This window comes from Vanessa cardui, chromosome 21, assembly GCF_905220365.1.
Source record: "Vanessa cardui chromosome 21, ilVanCard2.1, whole genome shotgun sequence".
Taxonomy (NCBI): domain Eukaryota; kingdom Metazoa; phylum Arthropoda; class Insecta; order Lepidoptera; family Nymphalidae; genus Vanessa; species Vanessa cardui.
This window is the reverse complement of record NC_061143.1, coordinates 6,011,087-6,036,834: the sequence shown is the minus strand read 5'-3', so window position 1 is coordinate 6,036,834 and position 25,748 is coordinate 6,011,087. Positions and strand designations below refer to the sequence as shown.

Below are 25,748 nucleotides of genomic sequence, written 5' to 3'. Positions count from 1 at the left end.
ATCTTAGTTGAAACACAGATTCATCTAACATGATATTGTTAAAATGAGTAACAGTTATTTATCGCTACTATATAAAAATCAGTGACCTTTCTTTGAACCATAACATATTCTAGTTTTTTTCTAATAATTTAGTCCCATATTATAAATATACTAGTAGTTGCTTGCAGCTTCGCTCGATATGTGTTCGCGCCTACGATTTTTATTTTAATAATATCTGTATTATATACATATATCTAAATTAATTTAAGTTTAATTAATTTCATCATATGTAAAAGCTTTTTTTACAATATTCAAGAAGAAAAAGTAATGAGTAAAGTCGAAATTTATGTGATCTTCTTTTGTTGTTTTTTTTTTTATTCACCTATTAACTACTAATAACAACGAAACAATGTATAATTAAATTGCGAGAATTATTAATATAAACTAGTTTTTTAAGCAATTTTTTGTTCAATTGTGTACGGATTATTTAAGTTCTGACTCCATTGTCTAAGTAATAGACAATATGTGAAACATCTTGATAAAACTGGAATATTTTGAATTTTTTTCTTTCTTTTTTTGGTGTAGGTTGGCGGACGAGTATATGGGCCACCTGATGGTAAGTGGTCACCATCACCCATAGACAATGACGCTGTAAGAAATATTAACTATTCCTTACATCGCCAATGTGCCACCAACATTGGGAATTAAGATGTTATGTCCCTTGTGCCTGTAGTTACACTGGTTCACTCACCCTTCAAACCGGAACACAACAATACTGAGTACTGTTATTTGGCGGTAGAATAACTGATGAGTGGGTGGTACCTACCCAGACGGGCTTGCACAAAGCCCTACCACCAAGTTGGTTAATGGATATTTTGAATAGGATCCAGCTATAAGTGAAGTGGACGCAGTTTGCTGGAACAAGGTCCAAATCTCTATACAAACATTAAATATCATCAATGCGACATCATAAGACAACGGAGGATAATTATCAAGACTTAATTTGCTTGATTGCTCAATTAATGAACACAACACTTAACAAACAACAACATTTGAGGCTATTATTGTTACAACGTAAGTAAAAATATTTTTGTCACTTTATTATTTCATAAATCCACGCTATTCAGAGCCAACGTTTAATATCCCGCTGGGCGCTTAAAGTCTATTATTTTTCTTATAAGAATAAAACTTCGTTACAGTGAAATTGAGGTTAAGATAGAAATCAGAACCGAGATCGCTCATGTGTTAAAAATGGTAACATTAATGTGCTTCATAATAAAATTTATTGTGTTCATACTAGCTCTCGTGGGGATGAAAGAAACCTGCATGAGTTGTATAGGATTCTGTCAAATCTCAACCCATACTGAATTAGCTTTGTAATATATTTCGAACGTTCTCCCAGATAAATGAGGAGGTATTTTTAGAGATATTTTCATTTAATGAATCTTTCTACATTATCCTCAAAGTGCGCTTTTGTGCCACAGCTTTGCCAAAGCCACCTCTCCCTTTAAGGAGAAAATTTGGAACATATTCCACCACGCTGTTACAATTTGGGTTGGTGGATTACATATGTCTCAGAATTTCCATGAAATTAGACTCATGCAGGATATTTTCCTTCACTGAAAAACAAATTAAGCACATGAATATTCAGTGGTGCTTACTTGGGTTTGAACCCGCAGTCATCGGTTAGGATGCACGCATTTTAACCACTGGGCCATGTCAATTATAAAATAAAATATGTTCTAACGAATATTTGTTCCATGTCGTAATAGTACTCAATGATATATCTTTTAGTATAAATACAAAGCAAATATAATTTCACTTAGAGTCATTCGTTCAGCGAAGATATTAAGTTTCTAAAAATATAAGATAAAGTTAGCCCATATCGACAATACTCTACGTGACTGGGAATCATTAGCCGGGCTATTCGATTAGATGTTTTATTGTACATATTTAGTACGAGTTTATTAGTACACACATTTTTCAAATCAATAGATTACAAGAATTAAATTGATGCCCAATTATATCGAAATACATTTAGATACATAGTTAAGTGAAATTAAATTATGTAATATTTTTTACATAGATTAATCACATATATGACAAACAAAATGTCCAAAACATTTCTTTGTTTGTCGTTGCTTTGCATGTTTGCTTGTGCTGTTACCCTATTGACTATATATATGTGTATGTAGACTTATTGTGCTGTGTGATAGTTATAAGTGTAAACAATAAACTGTTGATCGTTCAGTGTCTTATTATGTTCGCTTTCTTCATGTACAATCGAGAATAAAGTACTCACCACGCACCTACAACTACAGTTTTTATAATTAACTAGCTGACCCGGCAAACTTCGTACTACCATATTTGAAATGCTTAAATTGGTCCAAATGTGATGTGAATAAAAAACCATTGCACGCAGCGAAACGGGTGATATGAACTGTAACAATAAACAACTGATACTTACATTAAAAACGACACTGTCAATAATTTTTCTATATTTTCAATGACACAGGAATCATGAGGTTGCGTGATAAATTGCCATGTTGCTATGATTAAGTCCTTACAACATAAAATTTGCAAAACCATTTAGTATAAACTGGCTATACCATAAGTTTTAATTTGAAACTCATTTACAATACCAATCAATATAATTTCACTAAATACAACGCAGATAAAATATAGGTGGTTAAGTTTTATTATGGTGTATATAGTCGTAGGGGGTAACCAAAAGCAGTGGATAAGCGAGCGCACTGCCTGTATCTCCGGAATAAGGTGCGGGAGGCGAAGGGCTTGTTTCGACCAATCAGTGGGGCCTAAATGGTGAATTAGTTGCGACATGCCTGCGCGCCCTGCACTATGTGTTGTATGTCAGTAATTGCTAAAAAAGTATTTTCGTTGATTTACTTTCAACTTTTTAGTGTTTTAGAAAACACTGATACGTCTCAACCTGTTCTGTAATTACGATAAAATTACTCTTTCGTTTATCACATACAAATACTTCTTTCGATTGTAAAGTGTGATTAGAGGTTATGTTGAGCGTTTGGGAATTGGCCGTCATTTGTTTCTGGGTAAAATGTGCGCGGGTAAGTGAGCGCATGCGCACACTTATAACATCATCATCATCATCATCAGCCCGTTCAGACATTCAGCTCCTGCCTGTCTCCTTGCGTAAATCGTCACTCCTCCGTGACTATCTTCGGTCTCCACTCTAAAACACGTTCCCCCCAACGGTTATCGGTTCTACGACAAATATGGCCAGCTCACTGCCACTTCAGCTTACTCCGGTGGGTTATGTCGATGACTTTGATTTTTTGACGGATCACCTCATTTCTGATGCGATCCCTCAGATAAACGCAGAGCATAACCCTTTCCATAGTCAGCTGAGCGACTTTAAACTGGTGGACCAGCCTTGTCATGAGTGTGAGTGAGTGAGTGAGTGAGCGTTTCGGCTCGTATGTCATGACGGGTAGGACGCAATGGTTGAAGACTTTCGTCTTAAGATACTGTGGGATCGACAATGTAAAGATTCGATGTAACTTCCCAAACACTGCCCAACCCAGCTGAATTCTTCTATTCACCTCGTCCTCAAAGTTGATTCTACCTAATCGCAAAGTCTGCCCGAGGTAGACATACATATCTTTAAACAACTTCGAGGACGGTTCATTGAACATGATCTTGGTTTTATCCAAGTTTATCCGTAGGCCGATGCGCATAGAAGAATCAGCTAGCTCGTTCAGTATTTTTTGTAGGTCCTGCAGCATTTCTGCCTCGATGACGATGTCGTCTGCGAATCTCAAGTGAGAGATGTATTCGCCATCGATGATGATGCCACGTCCTTTCCAGTTCAGCATCTTGAACATATGTACATAAAAGTGATCTGATAGATAGTAAACAATTGAAGTTAGTTAAAATTAAGGTTATTTTTGTCCCTCCTAAACATGTACTTATAAAGATATAACTATTCTTTCAATTTGATTTCTGCATAACGGGGACAACATCAAATGTTTGACAAAGTAGGGATGATCCATGTTACAAAAGCATGATTATGGCGTTGATAATGATCAATACCGAACATTGATACTTGATGTTTGTGGAGCTCTAAACATCGATGTTAATCGATAACATCGGTATTATTTTTGCGACTGGAAGAAATTATTAAAATCGAAAAATAGATGTAACGAACTCATATGTAGCTCACCGCATAGACTTTTTATCATATTTTTAACGACAACGTGAAATAACTCTGGATCAAGAGTTTCATCGGGAATTTCGGTTGATATAACGTTATCGATTTGATCCGGAGTAATTTTATGTACCAGCCAAATTAATACGGTATGTTATGTGGTATGTTAATACGGTATATGACGGTCAGTTGTCGACTATTCTTCAAATAAATTGTTTTAATATTATCCCACTGCGGATTACATGTAACTGTAATGAATAGATCCGGTCAACTATTTTTCGTACATAAGAAATTGCGTCTTGTGCATATTCGCTCATATGCCGTGGGCAACCAATAAACGAAGATGGCAATATAGTCAATTGCCCGATGTCATTTGATTTAGCATAATTCGCTATCGCATCTTGCAATTGAATATATTCTTCGGATCTTAATTTTGCTCGGTTGAAACGAAAAAAAATTAAAACATTCGGTTTCTATTTTAGCATACGTATTAACGATGTACTGATGATACAGTTTACCACATCTCGGGATATAATTTTGTGCTTGTAGACGAACCATCAATCGATACGAATAAAAATTCATGGCAGTAACTTTATTCTGTAAATAAATGCAAACACTGCACTTTTAAATAATAAATTGAAATAAGACGTATTACCCATTGAAACTACTTCTAATTTAACAGCACAATTCCTCGTCTGAAAAATCTCCAATAACAAAATGACCCGCCATTTATTGAATTCATTTGTTACAAAATGTGATAAATGAAGAACCACTCGACCGATTTTGAGCAAACTTCACATAAACCATCTACTGAATAGTCCAAACAAACCCTAAAAATTTAGTTTGGATAGGTGAGCCCGTTCTTGAGTTATAAAGTGACATGGAAATATGCGATTTATTTTTGTAGAAATGGATTCGAAAAATACACTTAGCGATGTTATAAATAATGCAAAATCAATTTTAAATCATCAATGTTTTATTGTCTAACATCGATAATCATAGAAAATCAATGGTAATTCTCTAATAAATCTGTTTCTAAGGAAAAACAAAGATGTTTTTTTTTATTATATTCCTATCATTTTTATCATACTTTCTCACCTTCTAAACCTTCCCTGAACTTCTACCAATAATTCAAGACCAAATTTAGCCAAATCGGTCCAGCCGCCTTGGACTTTTAGCGAGACTAACGAACAGCAACTTATTTTTACATATATAGATTAAAAAAACTATTTATTTTAATATGATTTTACTTTTCTATAGAAACTGGAGATACACAACACCACGTCATGCATCACGTACATTTTTCAATTATAAACTACGCTTACAAGTTATATGTAAATATGGAAAAGTAAATATGTATGCTGTATGTTTTTCAATATTGAAATATTCAAGGTAATACAGGATTAAATATTTAAATAAACATAATTTACTAATATTTGAGCTAATCCCAGGGGAGCAATTTATCAGCAAGCAAAATATAAATATTTATATATTTAGAATAACAAGCCTTGAGTGACTAAATCATCATTGCTGAACGTGAACTATTTAAATTAGGAAATGCTACCCCTAAGGGGTGGAATATGGATTGAAAGTTTGTAGAAAAATCCGTCAACAAAGCCGCGGGTAACTACTTACTAGTAGTTATCCGAATTGGTTTCACATATGTATAATACATATTTCATAATATATTATAGGGTAGAATCCAATTCGAATCGATTACCTACATACCTCTAAAGATGTTCTATTTACTTCAAGTTAGTATGATAATGCTTTCCTCCTGACCCGATCTGAGATTTGAATCTAGAACGTCAGGATTTGCGGCCTTACTACTACTAGAACCAATGGGACAACCTCTATACAAACTATATCTCTAAAGAGCATTACAGTTATACGGATTTCAAAACTTTTCGTAATTCGATCCTAAAGACTTGTTCCGCCACAGTTCTATTTTTATAAGGAAAATCAACCTAGAGACTCCCAGCGGGAGATTATATGCTGTTTCAGACAAAACACGAAAAAAAACCTTTTTTATTTTAAATTTTTTAAGTAATATTCATTGTACTAAATTGGCTTTGAATCAAAATGTTACCCACACTTTTAGTTATTATTATTATTTTGAATTACTTCTGTAATTGTAAGTTTTATTCTTTTTTAATGTTAATATGCTAAAATTAACTGGTAATTGAACTGGTCTCGATATCTACCAGTCCAATTTGCTTGAAATATTTTCAAAAAAAAAAACAAAATAATATATAATAATAAATATAACACTCTAATTATTATATATCTAATTTAATTCGTTTAATAATTACGTAAAATTCGTCAGCAACTAAATGATTTTACAGGTTGATAAAACGACTAAGCGTATTTTAATACCTAAAGTCATATTTTGAAATAAAAATAAAAAATTTTACAACATATATGTGTATATACAGACGTAATTAGAAACTCATTTTTTTAAATTAATTGAAAAGATGTAACATAAGTCTAAAAATATGTCATAAAACAAATCAACTTACTAAATCAGTAATTAAATAGAGAAAATAGAATCAAAGATATTACAACTAAGTTTAGCATTTTACATACTACATTTTCAATTAAATATTCAATTGATGGTAAGGCTTTGTGCAAGAACACAAGATATACAACACAACACACGTACCATCGCAAACCGCAATACTTAATATGGTTATTATCCGGTTGATGATTGAGCCAGTGTAACTCAAACCACAGGGGAAGTAATGTCTTAATGGAGAAGGTCTTATGGTTTGTGATGACCACTTATTATTAGATGGCTGTCTACCTATTATAAATAAAATAACTACTTGTTTTTAAATTTTCCCAAGTGTAATTTATTAAACGAACATAAATGTAATTTTTTTCATTCACGAAAACCTCGTTTTCGTCGAAGCCAACGAAAATGTATTCGGATTAATTTAAATTGTATTTCTGACTCATCGGATCAGCGTACTTGCAATTTCGGAGAAGCTTATTCAATTGAATGCATAACCAGAATGCTGGCATTAAAATTCGAACTAACACAATTAATTTCACGTATTATATTAAGCTTTATTAATAGCCAATGATTTCATTGGAATTGGTGAAAATGTGTTTGAAATATGAACGTAACTTTTTTATTACAAAATTTAATGTACTAGTAATAAAGCTCTATTTACTTAAGCTTATACCTATAAATCTTACATTCGAATAATGATAACATTTTATTGATATTCAAATAATAATATTGTGTATTATATAAAACATTCGAAAATATGTTTTCAAATGCTGTAATTGTAAGGGCTATATGTGACTTTAAATACACGGCAAATTCACTGCTCGTATATATCATAATAAGCCTCTTGTCTAAGCATCTTCGATGTTTAACTAGATATAACCTCATGAAATGTCGTATCAATAACATATGGTACCGACCTATTCACTCACAGTAGTATATCTCTCCGCGTCAAATTATCGAGTATTAATAAAATAAATAAATAAAATCTTTATTGTTTTTTTTTTGCTGTCTCTACTCCAAGTCATATCACGCACACTATTATAACTTGTAACCAGTGTGCGTGAAATTCCATTTTATTTTTGCTGTCTACTCATAGTCTAGGAGACAGAAAATGAAATGGACTTGAATTATATGACCAGTTTTTCCTCCTTTACTTCGAATTCTTGTTTCGCTTCTTCTATTCCAATACTATGTAACTCTCAATAATAATAGCACGATTGTTGGTAGTTTTTTTTTTCGGTTCTTTATAAATGTTCCGAAGAAAATTATGCGAATCGTAGATTTCCTGCGACCTACTTACTAACCCTTTATGTAGAAGTTAGCAAGAATAACATTATTCTTTATTAGAGGGTAAATAGCTTTTGATATTATTTTATCAATGTTTTTTTTAGTTTAATAATTCTATTTTGTTTAAATTATTATTAAATATTTTTGTCAATTAATTTTTTAGGTAAGGAAAGCTATGGACCTCCGTAACCGTAAATAAAACGATTGAATAACCGAAATAAATATTCAAAACCGCAGCCAAATACGATAAAAATATAAACGTTTATTGTATTTTTTTATTGAATAGGTTGGCGGACGAGCATATGGGCCACTTGATGGTAATTGGTCACCGTCACCCATAGACAATGACGCTGTAAAAAATATTAATAATGAAATAATTATTCGTAACTGAAACTAAGCAATCCAAAACAAGTGGATAATCCATAATAATATCATATCCGTAAGAGTATCTGAAAAGGTTTTAATATTTTTCACAGTTCTGTATAGAATTCCTTATCTGATATGACATATTCATAACATTTCTTATATCTATAAGTTTGACTTATACTACGTTTTTTGTTTAACCTTTTTCTTTTTAATTTACATTTTGCTATAAATAAGTGTTTGTTAATTAAATAAATAAATAAATATGGTTATATATTTTCAGTAATAATACATAATAGACTAGAATACTAAACATATATTCCGGAAATTATGTCATGTTATCTCTAGGGATTTTAAATCGCTGGTATCTTCATTTCCGTAAAACACACATATTATTAATTTTTTAAAGCGATAAAAATGTTTATATTCTAATTGGAAGATTCTTGAACAAAAATTTCAATTTAATTCGACAAAAAAATGAAACAAAATTAATTTAGATTCAAAGGCAGAGTTGCACTTGAATTATTCATCTCCAAGAGAAACTGTGATCAAAGCGCTTTTAACTTTGAAGAAGATTTCAATTTTTAAAGTTTGTTTTTAGCAAGCCGCCTTGACTTCAAATATAATTGTAACTTCAGAGATATTTCGACTTCTAACATGAGATCATTAGTATAAAAGAGAATACATGAAAGCCTCGCGTATGCTTCAAAGAATCATTTCTTTAACGAAAAGCATTTTTCATCTAATCCCATTCCATACAATTTAAAACAATGGAAGATCGCGCTATGCTTGCGTCAAAATTGTTTCACCCAAATGTTACGCATTTACTTACTATACCCTCATCGTGAAATACGTATGTATTTTATATATTATTATTAAAAGTATATTTAAAGCAAAGAAAATTTAGTTGGAAGTCTTTAAAGATACAGGTAGAAATATTGTTTCATACACGATATCTTAATTCAGGGATCCGTAAACACTATTGTTCTCGGAGGCATGATCCGATGCACCGGCAAAGATTACGTACGCTCAGACAGATAATTTTACTGTTCTGTTCCAGCCAAGCAAAATGTAACGCCACATATACATAAAATTGATCTAGTTTATCTTTATATCTATAAATATATTTCTGTCTGTAACTCAACTTTCTTACATTACCTTACATTAGTATTAGCTTTCTTACATTCACCGAATTTTGATAAAAGTGAAAGTAAAGTAAAGTAACAGCCTGTAAATTTCCCACTGCTGGGATAAGGCCTCCTCTTCCATTAGGAGAGAGTTGGGAACATATGCCACCACGCTATTCCAATTCGGGTTGGTGGAATTTACGTGGCAGAATTTCAATGAAATTAGACACATGTGGGTTTCCTCACTATGTTTTCCTTCGCTGCCGAGCACGAGATGAATTATAAACACAAATTAAGCACATATGTATATAGCGGCGATATATATAGTGGTGCTTGCCTGGGTTTGAACCCGAAATCATCGGTTAAGATGCACGTGTTATAACCACTGGGCATCTGGGCTCGGATATTTTGATACAGGCAATAAAATATCCCTTTTACAATATACATACTATATACATGTAATAAAACCGCCTGTACAGTCTTGTAAGTCATACAAGAATACTAAACGTTTATAGAATCTTTTGTGTCTACAAATCTATCTGTCATAGCCGACTATCACAGAATCTATTGAAATCAAAAGGTTGTATCCCAATTACATATTTCAACAGGGCTTCGTGCAAGCAATTTTGGGTTAGTTCCACCAACTCATGAATCACCTTCAGAAAGAAATATTTATTAACATTATGTTCTGATTTGAACGGAAAAAAACTCTTTCAGTGACAATGTCTAAGGCATTTTCGAGGCAAATATAAAAAAAGTATTTTTAAGTTATAACAATAAAAAAAGGTTAAAAGCATCATAAGGCATCATACATTATATTATTTTTAATATAGTTAAACTTTTCCCAAATTTTTATTTTTTTTTAATTCGCCTTGAATTTTTTGAACAGAACAGATTGATCTGAAATTTTCCACAAAATTCCTACAATTTACAATAGTTTTTATCTTCTTCAACTTATTTCGATGTATGCGCGACGCGTAGCACGTTTTATTTTATGTTTTATATCGTAGTTTTTAGCTTTTTGACATTTTTATCGTAAAATTTACACGTGTATTCACACCCAAAGATGTTTGAAATGTATGCATCCTAAATGTATGTATGTGTGTGTAGTTTATAGTTCTTTTTCAATAAATATGAATTTAAGCAATCATTATATTTATCTTCTAATTTGAATGCACTTATCCGTTTCCTTACAAAACTTATTGCACCAAAGGCTGCATGTGAGAGATCGCTATAAACGAAAAGGGCGCCTTTGATACAGCATTTTATTTTCTTGCTTATATTTTTTTTTTCGTTTTATTTTAATCGTAAATATTTTAAACTATCAGAGTGATTTCACACTTGACCATTATAGTATATGTGCACTAAGCAAAAACATGTGTTTCAATGTATGCGATCATCTACTCCTTCATTTGATGTCCTTCTTATTTCTATTACTTAAGTATAAAAACTATACACAAATTAAAATTACAAATAGTTACTGTACAAATCGTCACCGTGCGGAATGCTAGCAGCATTTCCCCGTTGAATCACAATTCCGATCCCTTGGGCATATAATGAAACAGGCCGCCAGTTACAAGAAGAGGCAATAATGCCAGGTGTAATACTTTTTGCACCTCTACTCTAATTTCCAAGTGTTCTGTGTTCAACTCCCAATGGACAAAGAAATAATTTAGAATACGAGACGATTATCTGTATCAAGTATTTGCGTATGTATGTATATTTATTATCTTTCGATCGCAGCTTACATAAAACGATTACAATTATTTATTACAAGGGAAGTCAGAATTACTGGTTAGTTCAAACAATTTCATTTTAAAGAAACCAATAAAAAAACATGGTAGCACATATCTATTGTGGAAGTGTAAATAAAACAAAAATAAATAGGCATAATATACAAGATTAATTTACTTTCAACGAGAGTCAAGATTGATCGAACGTAGTAGGGCCCTTTCAGTGAAGTTGAAACGACACCAAAGATGAGAATTATTTTAAATCTAAATGTGAATAATTACGTTATTCCAGTGAAAAGGAGAGATGTTCTTTTATATAGATTTCTAGGAGAGGTAAATGAACTTTATTTATTTTATTATCTTTCCCTTTCTAAATAAATTATTTTATTATTCTATTTGTCTTGCTATTTTATATTCCTATTTTAGTCGGAATTGTAATTTGTCAAAACGTAGTGTGCGTGGTACACGATTTAATTGATACTTAGGTTTAATAACAGATATATTTTATTAATAGAAGTTGAAGTACATTTAACAAACACTTACAAACACTAAAAATCGTTTAAAGAGCTATATTTACCGTACATAGACACCTATCTCTTACATCACCAATGTTGGAAACTAAAATGTTATACGTTATACTAAAATATTTACGATTGTACACTTTAGTAATTAAAGGAGCATCCTAATTTTCGAATAAAATAATTTAAAAAAAAGCACTTTTTACGCCGGTGCTTCTTGTGTTCAAGGTGTTTACAACAACAGCCTGTGAATTTCCCCTCACTTTGAGGTGAAGGTACCACTGGGCCATCTCGGCCCTTCTGGGCCATCTTGGCTCTTAAGGTGTTAATTTCTGAACAAATCCAAAACCATAAGCAAGTTTAACGCTTCTATTTTGAACAAAGATTTTGACTTTAACCGTATCCTTTGAGCCTGTTACACTGGCTCACTAATTTAAAACGGAACACAACATACACAGCTACAACCGAGTAAATTATATTCGTATGATAAAGTATAGTATTTCACAGAACATATTCGAAGCTATACCTCATATTGTTCACCCAGATAACCTAAATTCCTCCCAAAGAATCGACTCGTTAATATTTCACGGTTTATGACGTTATTATGACATCCCTTATACAGTCTGCCTTTGATGACCTTCATGATATGAATGAAAATGAGTTACGGTTGTCAATAAATAATATATAACAGAAGTCACGCGATTGTTTACTTGAAGCATTTACATATCTTGTTCGTGTAATGGAAAGTCGTGAACGTAAAGAATTTGAAAAAATATTTTCGGTGATGTTTTTATACGAACTGAGCGAGCGCACGTTGCTTCGTATAATTCGAGTATTTCATTTTTCTCAGTTACTTTCTTTATATATTCGGGATGTGTAAAATAAGAGACTCTATGAACAGTTGATTTTTTTTTGTAATATGAAAATATTATTCCGTAGTACAAAGGAGACGAACTACTATATTTCACAAGCTGCGAAGACGTACAAAACATTTTAAAAGAAACGTTAAATGACTTGGCTTTTTTAAATTATTTGAAGCCATGGAGCTGTGAACGTATTGAAGATGTTTTTGTGACTTTAAGGTTGGTACACAATATCCAGAAAACGTAAAGTCAATACATTATTTATTACATAAAATATACTCATAGCTTTACAATATTACCTTTATATATTTACTAGCCGAACCTACAACCCGAGTGAAATTTATAAAACACAATCTTCAATTTCCCCCATTTTACCACTTTAGGGGTGGAGATTCATAAAATCCGTTCTTGCCAAATTTTAAGATTGTAGGTGTTATAGTTTTTTCAGTTATAGATTTTATGATTAATCAGTGAGAAGTATTTCGCTTCCATATATGTATATACATATACCTTTTCTACATATATATAACTGAACTTCTAACCGATAATATGAAATTTATTGAGTGTATTTCAATCATCCCTGAATGGTTTATAATAGACCCAGTAGGTCGCGCTGCGATCGGTAAGTTAATAAAAATCTTATTTTAGTCGGACGAAGACGGTGGGTAGAAAGGTAGGAAGGTAGTTATTCTATTATCAGAATATATATAATATGCCATTTGAATATGACGTTGCTTAATTTAATCATGCAAGTTTTGTCGTGAAGTTTTCCTTAAGGCGTGTACCTGAAAACATAACAATCTAGATGAATTTGCCTGAATCTGAAACATAGGTAAATATTATGGTTTTTGTATATTTTTTTTGAAAATAAGTAGGCGAACGGACACATGGGCCTAATGATAAATGGTCACCAACAGACATATACATTGTCGCTGAAGGAAACTTTAACCATTCCTTACACCAAGAACATGCCACAAAATTTGGAACTAGGTTATCCTGTCAGTGTAACTACACTCGCTAACTCGTCAATCGAACCCAAACACAACAATACAAGATATTGCTACTTGGTGGTAGATTATATGGTGAGTATGTGATATTCAAACGATCTTGAATAAACCTACAGCCAAATATAACTGAAAAAATAAACTCCAAACAATATTACTAATTAGACCACTTTCCAGCTAATTTGCTCAAATACGTTTTCCGTTATTGTAAATCAAGCCTTATTCCTTTCCTTTCGGCGAGGCCTTCACACGATACCCGTCAAATAAGCAATAAATTACATGCGTCACGCAACGCCTGACTGACGACATTCGACTTTTTTTTACATCTTTAAGTAAATATAATCAAGAACTGGAATATTTTAATATATTGAAAATTCTTTGAGTTTGATGAGAGCAAAATTTCTAAGTCGAACTTTAGTATTGCTTCTCTAAATAAAATTTCAAAAGAAACTTCTAATACGCGCACCGAGTCTTCAAACTTTTTAGATTTATTCAATTATGTATGAGAGCTGAGATGGCCCAGTGGTTAGAACCCGTGCATCTTAACCGATGATTTCGGGTTCAAGCCCATGCAAGCACCAGTATATGTATATATATGCTTAATTTGTGTTTAAATTTCATGGCATGCTCCGCGGTGAAGGAAAACATCGTGAGGAAACCTGTATGTGTCTAATTTCATCGAAATTCTACCATATGTGCATTCCACCAACCAGCATTGGAACAGCGTGGTAGAATATGTTCCAAACCCTCTCCTTAATGAAAGAGGAGGCCTTAGCCAAGCAGTGGGTAATTTACAGGCTGTTACTTTACTTTACTACTTTACAATTATGTATTTATATATTCTATGAATGCGACCGAGAAAAATATTACTTAAATAATTCGTGAAACAAATATACAATAAACTTAGATAAGTTAACATCGATGCTCAAGGATCTTTGTAAAATAATTGCTTGAAACTTGAAGGGTGACACCGAATAGGCGAAGAAACAAACTAATATTCACATTTTAATATTTATTAATGCGTATTTAACTAACTTTGAACTATTTTTGGGTTAGTTCTTATGAATCAAACAATATTAAATTAAAAAAAATCTTTATAAAATATATAGGGTTGTGAAAATAAATTAGAAAGTTGAAATATAGTAGCTGATTTCGAAGTTTGTTCTGTCAATTACCAATAACTTATTAAAATTTACTGAAATAATTATTATTTGTATAAGCGTTATTTAAGGGTAGGCTTGTAAATAATTCATTGAATTAATGGATTTAATATTTAGTAAGAAACTTATCTTTCAGTATAGTATAGTATAGAAGAGGAGGACTTAGGCTAGCAGTGGGAAATTTTGTTTGAGTATTAAAATCATCTTCATCAAATTTTTTATGAAATCTGTATGTGTACTAAAAATATTCATATTTAAAATGGTCACTCTCAGTCTCAACGAAATCATTCGAGATATGAAAGTGTGGTCAAATGTCAGTTTTAAACCAAAATTAAAACACTCCTTATAAAAAAATCTGTAGATAAAACACCGCAACAAAGTCCGCGCGAAGCTTTAGCTCAATCGATTGAGTGGAACTAGTTTAAAATTCAGTTTGAAGGTTTGACTCACACACATACATGTGAAGTTAAATAAATAAAATGCAGAGATGTATTTCCATTAAAAAACACTCATATAAAAAATGAAAGGATATAATTTAACTGTTCAAATATTCGCAACTATAAATGATCCACACAGTGGCGAGTACAGAAGTTTCTTGAACGATTTTGGTCACAACGAGTCTCAACTAAGACTAATAACACAACAGATATTTGACAAACATGTGTAGTATTTATTCCTATGTCCTAGTGCCGTATTTCTTAAATTATACTATAGGAACCCCTTCGTAAGATAAGAAAAAAAAAACAGAAATAATAAAACACTAACTAGATATAAGTATTTTCTTTTATAAAATATATTAACATTATGGGAAATAAAAAAGGCTTTATTATTATTATTAATATAGTGCCGCATTGCATTGCATTGTATGCATTCTGTTGAAACTGGAAGGATTTCAAGCGTACATAACACTACTAATCCTGAAACTCCACGATTTTACGGATAATTTCTTGACGAAAAAACTGATTTTTTGTTAGCCCGATTATAGGTTTGAACTTAGGACGTCGAGATGTGTTAGATCTAGTGATTAATAGTTGAGGTCAGTTATACATAATGAAAAAACAAACTTTTCAAATTTTGAAACATAAGGAACGAATGTTTGTTTGTTTGTATATATATTCCTTAATTAACTAACTTCGATTGTAATTAAACTTTGGTTAACTATTCTGCATATGGCAGTGAAAGTCCTGGCTCAAATAAAACTAGATATATTTCCTTTCTATGTTTGAACTTCATTTTATACATTTAATATAGAACATAGGTACATAACAAATAAATATATAATAGGTACATGAAACAGGAAAGATGCTATTCATATAAATCAGAGCAATTACCTCTTATTATTGATAAACTCAAATAAAACAGTTTCACAAACTTATTACAGTTTCTTGTCCATTTCAATGTGAATGAGTACGATGTCTGTTTTGCTTTCAATGCTAACCACTGAATTGATTGTGATGAAATTTGGAATAAGCAAGCCTAAAGCCTGGACGGATTAAATCTACCTTTTTATACGTAAATCCTGAGGAGCCTTGAAACTCGTCGAAAGCCAAAGGACAATTAGTACAGTTAGTAGTAGTTATAAATGTATAATATCAATTTTATACAATAATGGATACATAAAATCTGATATTTATTGAGAGAATGTCCATAAATAAAAACTAATGCTGGAACAAATATCTTTTGACAGGTTTCAATTAAATTTACAATGTTTTTGTTTTAGTAATACGATATACACGATATTCATGACATCATACACTTAAGCCATTCGCTTCAGAAATAAGGGCATCTCCAGGAAACAAATGATACTGATATACAGACTATTCTAAAGTGTCAGCTCTATCGAACAGTTTGAAGTTTTGACGGAAAATACATCATCACATAGTATAAAACAACTTTTACTATATATTTCAAACAAGATAATATTTCTGAAACTTATCCCCATTAATGAAATCTTTAGGAACAATAAATAGGCTATAAAACAGTCCATCAAAGTTTGTAATCGAATTTTAGCTAAGTTATATTCTTGTCATAAAAATAGTACAAAAAGGTTAAATGTCTGCGTCGCAAGTTGAGACTCTTTTAACATTAATGTTATACATATTATATTATATAAAGAAAGAGACGAGTAAATAGATTACTTGTGTAAAACGTTGACAATTAAACATTAAGCATTAAGCTTGGGAACCGAGATATTACGAATCTTGTGTATGTTCATTTTAAATAAAGTTTAGTTAACATTAATTTTCTATATATTTTTTTTATAAAAAATATTATGAAAAAAGGTTTCATTGCCTTAATAACTTTTTGCGTTATACCTTCTTATCGTTTATGAAACATTTTATCTCACTAAAATAAAATCTCTTTAACACTTAAAACCGGAAAACAGAAGTACACTGTACTCTATAATCAAAATCATTACAAGAATCTCTAGTTTAAGATATATTATTTCTTACGATATTTGTTTTAATAATATTACTTATTATAATAATAATAGTTTATGCATTATTTTTCTCTACACTCCGAAGTATTTTTGTCCTTTAAAATATTATTTTTTTCATTATGTTGTCCATAGCAAGATTTTTTCAAATATATGACTTTTAATATAGATATAATATATGACTTTTAATATAGATATAAAATTAGAAACGAAAGAAAAATAATGCTGTCTTATTGGGAAATCTTTTTTTATTCGTGTACATAATACAATGCAAAAGAATAATGTGAATTAGTATTTTTTTGCGTAGTCCACAAACATTGCAAAACATTTTATAGAAAAGTTAATTTAAAAATATGTATATTTATGGTATGAGATGACGTTATTTTTTTTATTTCAATGAAAAAAATACATTACATAAATTTTAGCCATTAATATAAATTAATAATTTGATAAGAAAATGATATTAGAAAAAAAATATATCAAAAATCAGTAAATTTTTTAAAAGATTCCCTTTTTTCTTAAGGTTCTAATATAATAAAGCCATTAACATAAATCATCACAAATACATATGAGAAGCCAGCGAGCAATGAACTAGGTGCTCACAATTACGACACAAATTAAAAACATGCACAAACAAAACTTACGTTTCCACCGGAAATCAAAAAGTCACGTGGTACACAAAACACTAAACGACTTTTTTAAACACTTAACCGCTATTTTTGTTTATCGTAGCGTCCGCCGCTACGAGTGTAGCGTGCTACGATCGTAGCGCGACTGTCGTAGACGCGCTCGGCCTACGAAGGCTAGCAAGGAACTCTGATCAATGAGGCCACACGCCTAACGCCCGGAGGTACTACATTTACGGTATCATGATTTACCAGTAATACGGTGTTTTTATACCGTAAAGCGTCCTCAAATCTAGGGATAATTTTCTTTACGCGGATTCCCTATGATATTAACTTTTATTTCCCATCTCTCTTTTCGCGTAGATCTATGACCGAATATATAATCACATATATTTAACGAAACATTCGCTTACAATTTTTGGACAAAACTTTCGATGATAAAGAACGTTTCTATTTTTATTTTAACAAGTTTCAACAATTCATTTTCATATATGTAACATGTCTCCGATTTTTACTTTTATCTGGATCGTTTGACGTGTTTATTTTTGTCATTTGACTGTGTCACGGTGTATTTTAATCAATAAAGGGATTTCAACGCCTCGGTAAAACAAATCTTATTAGTTTTTATGTACGTAGTTAAGTTGATTTAATACTTAATAAAATAAAATTTATTGTACTTTACTTTTCTTATAATAATGTCATAATTTTATTTAACTTCGAACCTAGAAAACTTTCGAGTAATTTATCAAAAAAAAGGTAAAGAAACGAATCTTTTGTATCTTTTGTTGAGAGGATTATTTCAATTTCCTCTTGTTAGGCTTTCTCCCTGGAAATTGCGAAAGAAAACTCAGGAGCGAATATTTCCTAAAATTCAATCGGTAAGGCAGTTACTTAATTGTCAATTTCATATAAATAATATTTAGACGTTAAATATTTCTTGTTATAGAAATTCCTAAAATGAAATATCAATTTGGTTTGAATATGACTTTTAATAAAAGTTTAAATTTGGACTCATATTATTAACCTTAACAAAACTTCAGGCGTTATTATAAATATAAAAACCGACGAAGTATTTATTTAATTGTAATTCATAATAAATAAATATAACAATAAATGACATAAATATATTATAACTAAAAATCAGACAGATTAAATTATGAAAATTAGCGTACAACCACAAACGGGATTAAATTACTAATTACTTTAAACTTTACAACGTTTAATAATTCTGAATATTATGTTTCAAATTAAGTTACATAATACGACGGGAACTTTTTAATTTAATAAGCCACTGTGGGTTACAAAATAAAATTCAGTAAATAATTAGAAGGATAATTTTGCACTAATATACTTTTTTTTAATATTTTATTAATAGTACAGGATCCGGGGCCTATTTTGTCACTTGATTACTATCAAGCTAATTTTCCGTGAGTAGCTTCATTTTGATAAGACGCCCAACAATTTCCTGTGCGAAAATTCTCGATATTGGTAGCTAACAGAGGTAGCAATAATAAAATATGTCGATTTGATGATTCTCAAATATTAATTACTAACTGGATTGTTTTTTATTAAATCTTAAGATAATTATCTAAATTATTTGAAAAAATATTTGTCCTACAAAATCTATGGTATCATCAAAGAGTCCTCCCCCTCCAACATGTATTGATAACGAGATTACCAAAAAGTATTACTAACCAGCTGATTTTTTTTTTATTACTTAGTTAATATATATATAATGTCACGGTCATATTGTCCTACAAATTCCGTGGTATGTTATCCCGGTCCTACGGTCAGAAATTGTTAATACCATAAGACCATTTTTCTCATTACTAACTGTAGGACAAAAATATTACATAATAGGTTAGTGTGTTCAGTGCCCAAATAAAACAATGTCCTACAAAAAAACAGGTATGTATCACTAGTCCGACAAAAATTGTCATTTTTTCGTTTTCCGATTTCTAACATAAGATACAGTGAGAAAATCTTTTTTAAAATTTTAATAAGTTTATTTTTTTGAAAAATGAGGTACAAAAATTGGTGTATTGGTGTATTTATAGATAATAAAAATTAATCTTCATCTTATTCATCCGATGAATCATAATCTTCGCTACTAACATCGCTGTCATCTTCATTTGTGTCACTTTCCTCACTTGTGATATCTGACTCTATAATAACATGAAAAAATTAAGTAAATTATATAATAATGAATAATCAATCAATAAATAACAATAGTATAAATAGGTTACCTTGTATTTCAGAAGATAATTCTTCAAAAGATGGACTTTGGGGACCATCAAACCAATAGTATTCATATTTGCCATCAATTATTGTCCATCCAAAATTTTCCGGCAATTTTTCCGTGGGGTACCGCATATGTGCGTTACACCATACATTGCAGATAAATACAGTTCTTTTAATTTGTTGTAACAATTCTTCTTTTGTTGGTGGCAAACTGGAAGGATCATATCCTACGATTTTTTGTTTTAAAATTTTTTCATTCTGATTTTTTGATCTATATCCTTTTTCAAATAACTCGTACCGTCCTTTGTTGATATCATTTTTTATTTCTAATGAATACACTCTGCATACATACTCTTCAATAATTTGAAATACCTCATTCGATGTTGTTAATGCTGTATTTTCAATGTGTAGGAGTTGAATAAAAGCCTCTTGAAATTTTTTATTTTTCTTTAAAATACTAAAAGGTCTCTTTTTTCCTTTACGAAAGAAAGCGGGATTATAATCATTTCCTGTAAAAATATGGCATATAGCGAGTGAACAAGATAATTGATCCCCAAGTTTTTCATACATTTCATTTATGTTTAAGTACATTTTTTTTTACTCGTGCTTAAATTAATTATTACTTGAATTTCATCTTTTAAATACTTAAAATTAGCCAGCATTATTATTGGTATATCAGAATCTGTACAATGTATCTGCACACGATAGTTAGAATTTAATTGACAAATGTGGTATACAATTTTGGTATCAGCTTCTTCATGATAACACGAGAGGTTATAGTCAATGACTCTTTTTATTTTATTTTCACTAGACACCTCATAAGTGTAACATTGATCATAGTTAAGTTTAACATTTTTTCCTGTAATCTATATAATAAATTCGTCCCTTGTCCAATCTTCAATTAAAAATTCGACAAATTTTTCTTTAAAGTTGTTGCTCCTCAATAATTTGCAGAAATCTGCAGGACGATTAGAGTCTTTACGTATTACGTCATACTGTGTGTCCTCTTCACCTCTCAAATCATGTTCAAAATCTTTAATACTGGGTTTTTTGTATTTGTCAAATATAATATGTACTTCTTTTCTGTTATATGTAAGTATTTTTAATATATGCATCGAGATTTTACCATATTTGTTTGGAAGGTTCTTCAATGTATGTAATAAATAAAATCCATCTACTAAGTGAATGTCTGCTTCTGGAGGATTTAGTATTTCAGTTTGATATTCTAGTAATTCATTAATAACCACAGATTTGGGGGTCTTGCAAATTGTTCCATTTGTGTGACAAAGTGAAAATGGTATAGGAGCTAGAGGATAACTTAATGCTTTTTCTATATCAATTTTATTTTGTAGTGACGCATAAAGTAGACGACCAAAAACATCTCTTTGTATCTTAACTTCTCTCACTTTTCCATTAATTTTGACTTTTTTCGTATTTTTGTACTCAAAATTAATTATTTTATTTTTAGCTATGGCTTTATCAAACCTATCTGGTGTAGCTCGAGTCTCAGCAATGAAATTCTTTTGTTGTTTTTCGCCTTCGATCTCAACTGATGATAAAAATTTATATATTTCATCGTTCACTGACTGACCTTTCGATATATTGTAAAGATGATCTTCTGACAGCTCTAATGCAAAAGGGTTGGTATACTGCTTTATCAGTTGCAGCAGTACTTCTAAGTTTTTGGTAGATTTATTAATAGTTGACTTCTTTAAATCATTCGTAATATCATCTGTTGATTTCATATTACAAAACTCCATTACTTTAGATATAATACTTGTACGTAGTGAATGAATAATTGACCATTTTTGTCTTGCAGAGAACGAGTTTGTAATATTAATAATTCCAGAAGCTTTAGAAGCAGCGTCAGCGTTGATTGTTTGTTCAAGTGTTAAATCAACTGGGATTCTTGAAAAAGGTTTCATTGTTCTTCGAATGCCTATGAAACTCTTTTGACAATCATCAAGCAATCCGGGATGTGTAGTTTCAATATTTATCAACTTATCCCAATAAATAGACATATACCTTGCATAATTATGATGATTCATTGAAAAAAAGACATTTGTTATTTTCGGTAAAGTGTGTACAAATAAACTGAAGTCACCTATACGAATACTATATTCTAATTGGAGATAATATTCTACTAATCTTGTGTACATTAAATAAATTTGAGGTGTTTTACCATGACTTCCATTTAAAGTTTCATTTTTATATTCTTCATATTTGTTAAATAAGATCTTTAAATTCCCATTGGTTATTTGTGGGTCATCATTTTGTTGCTCATTAAATATTTCTAAGTATTCTTTAATATTTTCCAGGTTCTGATAATGTTGTAAAAACCTTTCCAAATGCAAAATCTGCAAAGCAAGAGAAAGTAGAGGATGAATTTTCCTGCACCGATTAAAGTGTTTCCCACTTATAAAGGAATTGATAGAACCACTGGCCAAAATTTCGCTATCTATAAGAATATTTGTTAACCCACATCCACTTATAAATTTTCCGATAGCTTTCATGAATGATAACATTATGTGGAAAGGTCCAAAATTAATGAAAAGTTTTTGAAATTCATCCTCCGCACTCTGTATCCGTAAAGCAATTTTGGCCATAGCTAAATCGTAAGTAACGCTGAAGAATTTTTTCTGACATTCCGAAGCGATTTGCAAACTTCTTCGCATGGTCTCCTTTACAACAGCCGGATCCGTGGGTGAATTATTAATTTGCGTTAAATACTCAATCTTTTGAATTCTACTGTCATCTTTTAAAATTTTGGCATTATATCCTACCCACATTGGCGTGTTTGAAATTTGAAAGTAATGGGAAAGTATCCATGTAAAATATCTGTGCTGAAAATTAATTAAATTTTGCGGTTCTTCAGATAACGCTACACTACTACTACGCCAAAATTCTGGACGACGTTGCTTCGCGTACGGTACATTTTCAAATGTCTGTTCCTCAAACGAACGTTTTCTACGGCCAGTCAAATCACGAACATTAACTGATAAATTCTGTGGAGCTTCTGTAGATGCATCGTTCCTTTTGATGATGTTCAATTCTTCTTCTGTAGGGATATTTTGATAAATGATACCCACAGTGTCATGCAAGGTATTTTTACCAGAGCTTGTCTCTACATATCTGTCGAAATTATCCCACGCTACTCCAGATGATAATAAAGAAGTTGGTTGAATGCCGGCAGGACATGATCGATTATTAGTGGCACAAGAATATGCAGCAGACGTCTCCAATTCCAGTACGCTTGGATAATTGATGCAGTCACCTTGTCTGCTTAATATATCCACAAATTTTTTGCTTCCCGTGAGGCTTTTCATTGTTATACCCAGTAAAATATGTTTTCGCGGTTTAATATAACCTTTAGTAATACTGTAGATTGAGTCCTGCGAATAACATGAAGACAATCTCTGAACCCGATCGCAGCTTTCTTTGCCAATACCGTTCAAAGCAGTAGTCCAAAATAAATCCAACCATTTTGGAACATCGCACTCTCCTTCATTTAATACTTCACTATCAATGAAATCAGTTAAAGGTTTTTTTTTAATTTTCAATATATTTTTTCGATATTTCAAGGCGAAATCCTGTGGTTCTTGTTGAAATAATATATTACTGATTTCTTCATCATCGGTTGTTTCAATATCTACATCAGATGAAATAACAAATTGTTGATTAGAAATATTAACCAATGATATTTTGTGTCTTAATTGAGCTTGTATAAAATCCTTAAGAGCTTTATTGCTGAATGTGGTAGCTTCTAAATTTGCGTGGTCATACATTTCTTTCACAAATTCAGCATAACAATATTTCAAGTGAGCTAATGACATCACTCGTCGATTTATAATAATTTCTTGCTGAATATAATTAATCAATCGTTCTCTGGCAATTTTATGGCCTTCTCGTTTCGTAGCCCAATCATTACTTGGAGGTGGATTCGTTTTCCTTTGGTATTTCGCAAAATAATTCACACTACATATATTGTGATACGCCAAAAAATCATCGTTAACCGAGTTAGTTTCGTCTTGAATTTTTAGTAACATCTCTATATCACCCAGTTCTGTTGAATAATTTTTAATTTTTTCCAGAAAGGACATTTTGTTTTTAATTTTACGACAGTAAATTTGTCGCCCTTTACGTTTTATATTGACTTTTTCACAAAAAAAACATTTCTTTGCTGACTCATCATCTCGAAAACTTTGTACATCTACTTCACAATCTGTATTGTCCCCCTCAACAGTATTTTCCGAGTCTTCGATATTACTGGTTTCATCATTTACTAATGTTGAATTTTGGTCAATATTTCTGTAAATAATAACGTGCGCAGCAGTTTTATAATGGAAAATAAATAAATAATGTCAAGAAGATTTTTTGAGATTTGTATAACAAATAAAAAAAAATTTTTAATTAACTAACCGTGAAGTGCATGGCAATGGGTCTGGTTCTGCATTTGGAGCAGACGTTAAAGAAATCGAGGAATCAATAATTGCGGTAGATTGAGACGTAGATGATGTTGAAGCTGGCTCAGTGCTGTATATATGAGAAATTATTTAAAAAAAAAAAATTATTATTTATTTGAGAAAGATGCAAGTACACACAGTCTACATAAATATCACTTAAGATTATCGATATTGAAAAAATGATCCCATATTAAATTAATATTTGGTAAAATAGTTATACAAGAACAAATGTAAATAATAAAAAACTTCCCGAGAAGAGTCGAGCATTTCCGAACGTATTTGAATTCTCCGAGGCTTGAATGAGTAAACAATAAACACGTGGCTTAGTTTATTATTGCATTAAATATATTTATATTATACTCCAAAGGATCATGGTAGAAAAATCACTGAGTCTTTTTGAAGTGTCTTAAGATGTGATATATTCAAAACTCTGTTATTTTATTACCACATTTTTTTTATAAAACTAGTTTTTCAAAAGGAAGTCTCAAAAAAAATGTAATTATGAAAGTTAATTAATTACTTCCGGTTTACTAAAACTAGCAGTTTTTAGGTAATAATGTGACCACGCTACGATTTTTATTTATTTTAGCGTTTTTCATGAAATACTATTTTAGTTCATAATAAACATTATCTTTCAATAATTTTAAAAATAAAGTAAAAAAATATTCGAGCGACTTACCTTTCATAAGACAAATATTTTGATTTCACTCGAAATTCTTTGTAACAAGAGGAATGATAACCTATTACTTCGTCATTCCAATTTTCAGGTAATATAACATCTCCATATTTATGTTGATGATGTTTTCGAGCAGATAAAAAAGTTTTACAGGAAAGCCAAATGTCTGCATTAAACTTCTTCACTTCTTCCCTTTTCTCTCGGAAAGTAGGATTTTCACAAAGCAAATTACACAAAAAACACTCCATAATTATTTTGCAGCACGTGAACTGAAAAATGCTTACTAACACGCTTATATTCGACACAAACGTGGGATACCTACTACGACGGAGTAAAAATGCTCTGCTGTTGTAGACAAATACAGAAACCCAAGCGGCACAAAGTTTTCTTTGTTATTGTTTTGTTTAATTTCAGTTGGCGTTCAGTAATTTTTTAACTTATTGTTAAGTGAAATCTACCGAAAAGTTTTTACCGTTTTTTTCTCACGCTTGAGAAATAAATTGATTTTTAATTTCATGACTTTCCAATATATATTCAATTGGAGCACCGCAATAGCGTACCACGCTATTT

At 31.1% G+C, this 25,748-nt stretch overlaps 2 protein-coding genes across 2 annotated transcripts in view; both read right to left on the bottom strand.

Moving 5' to 3' along the window:
• The window catches only part of LOC124538898 (atrial natriuretic peptide receptor 2-like), a 72,918-nt gene extending 54,960 nt beyond the window's left edge, over positions 1–17,958 (bottom strand). Inside the window, exon 1 of the mRNA XM_047116150.1 lies at positions 17,817–17,958. The gene's annotated coding sequence lies outside the window, so the exon portion shown is untranslated. The remainder of the gene's footprint in view (positions 1–17,816) is intronic.
• A 1,503-nt stretch (positions 17,959–19,461) lies between these two features.
• Positions 19,462–20,872, bottom strand: LOC124538883. Its single transcript, XM_047116126.1, has 2 exons — positions 20,045–20,872; positions 19,462–19,963 (listed from the first exon to the last, which is right to left on the bottom strand). The coding sequence occupies exons 1-2, from the start codon at positions 20,628–20,630 to the stop codon at positions 19,878–19,880; spliced, it is 672 nt and encodes a 223-aa protein (XP_046972082.1). The 5' UTR covers positions 20,631–20,872; the 3' UTR covers positions 19,462–19,877.
• Between the last annotated feature and the right edge of the window lie 4,876 nt (positions 20,873–25,748).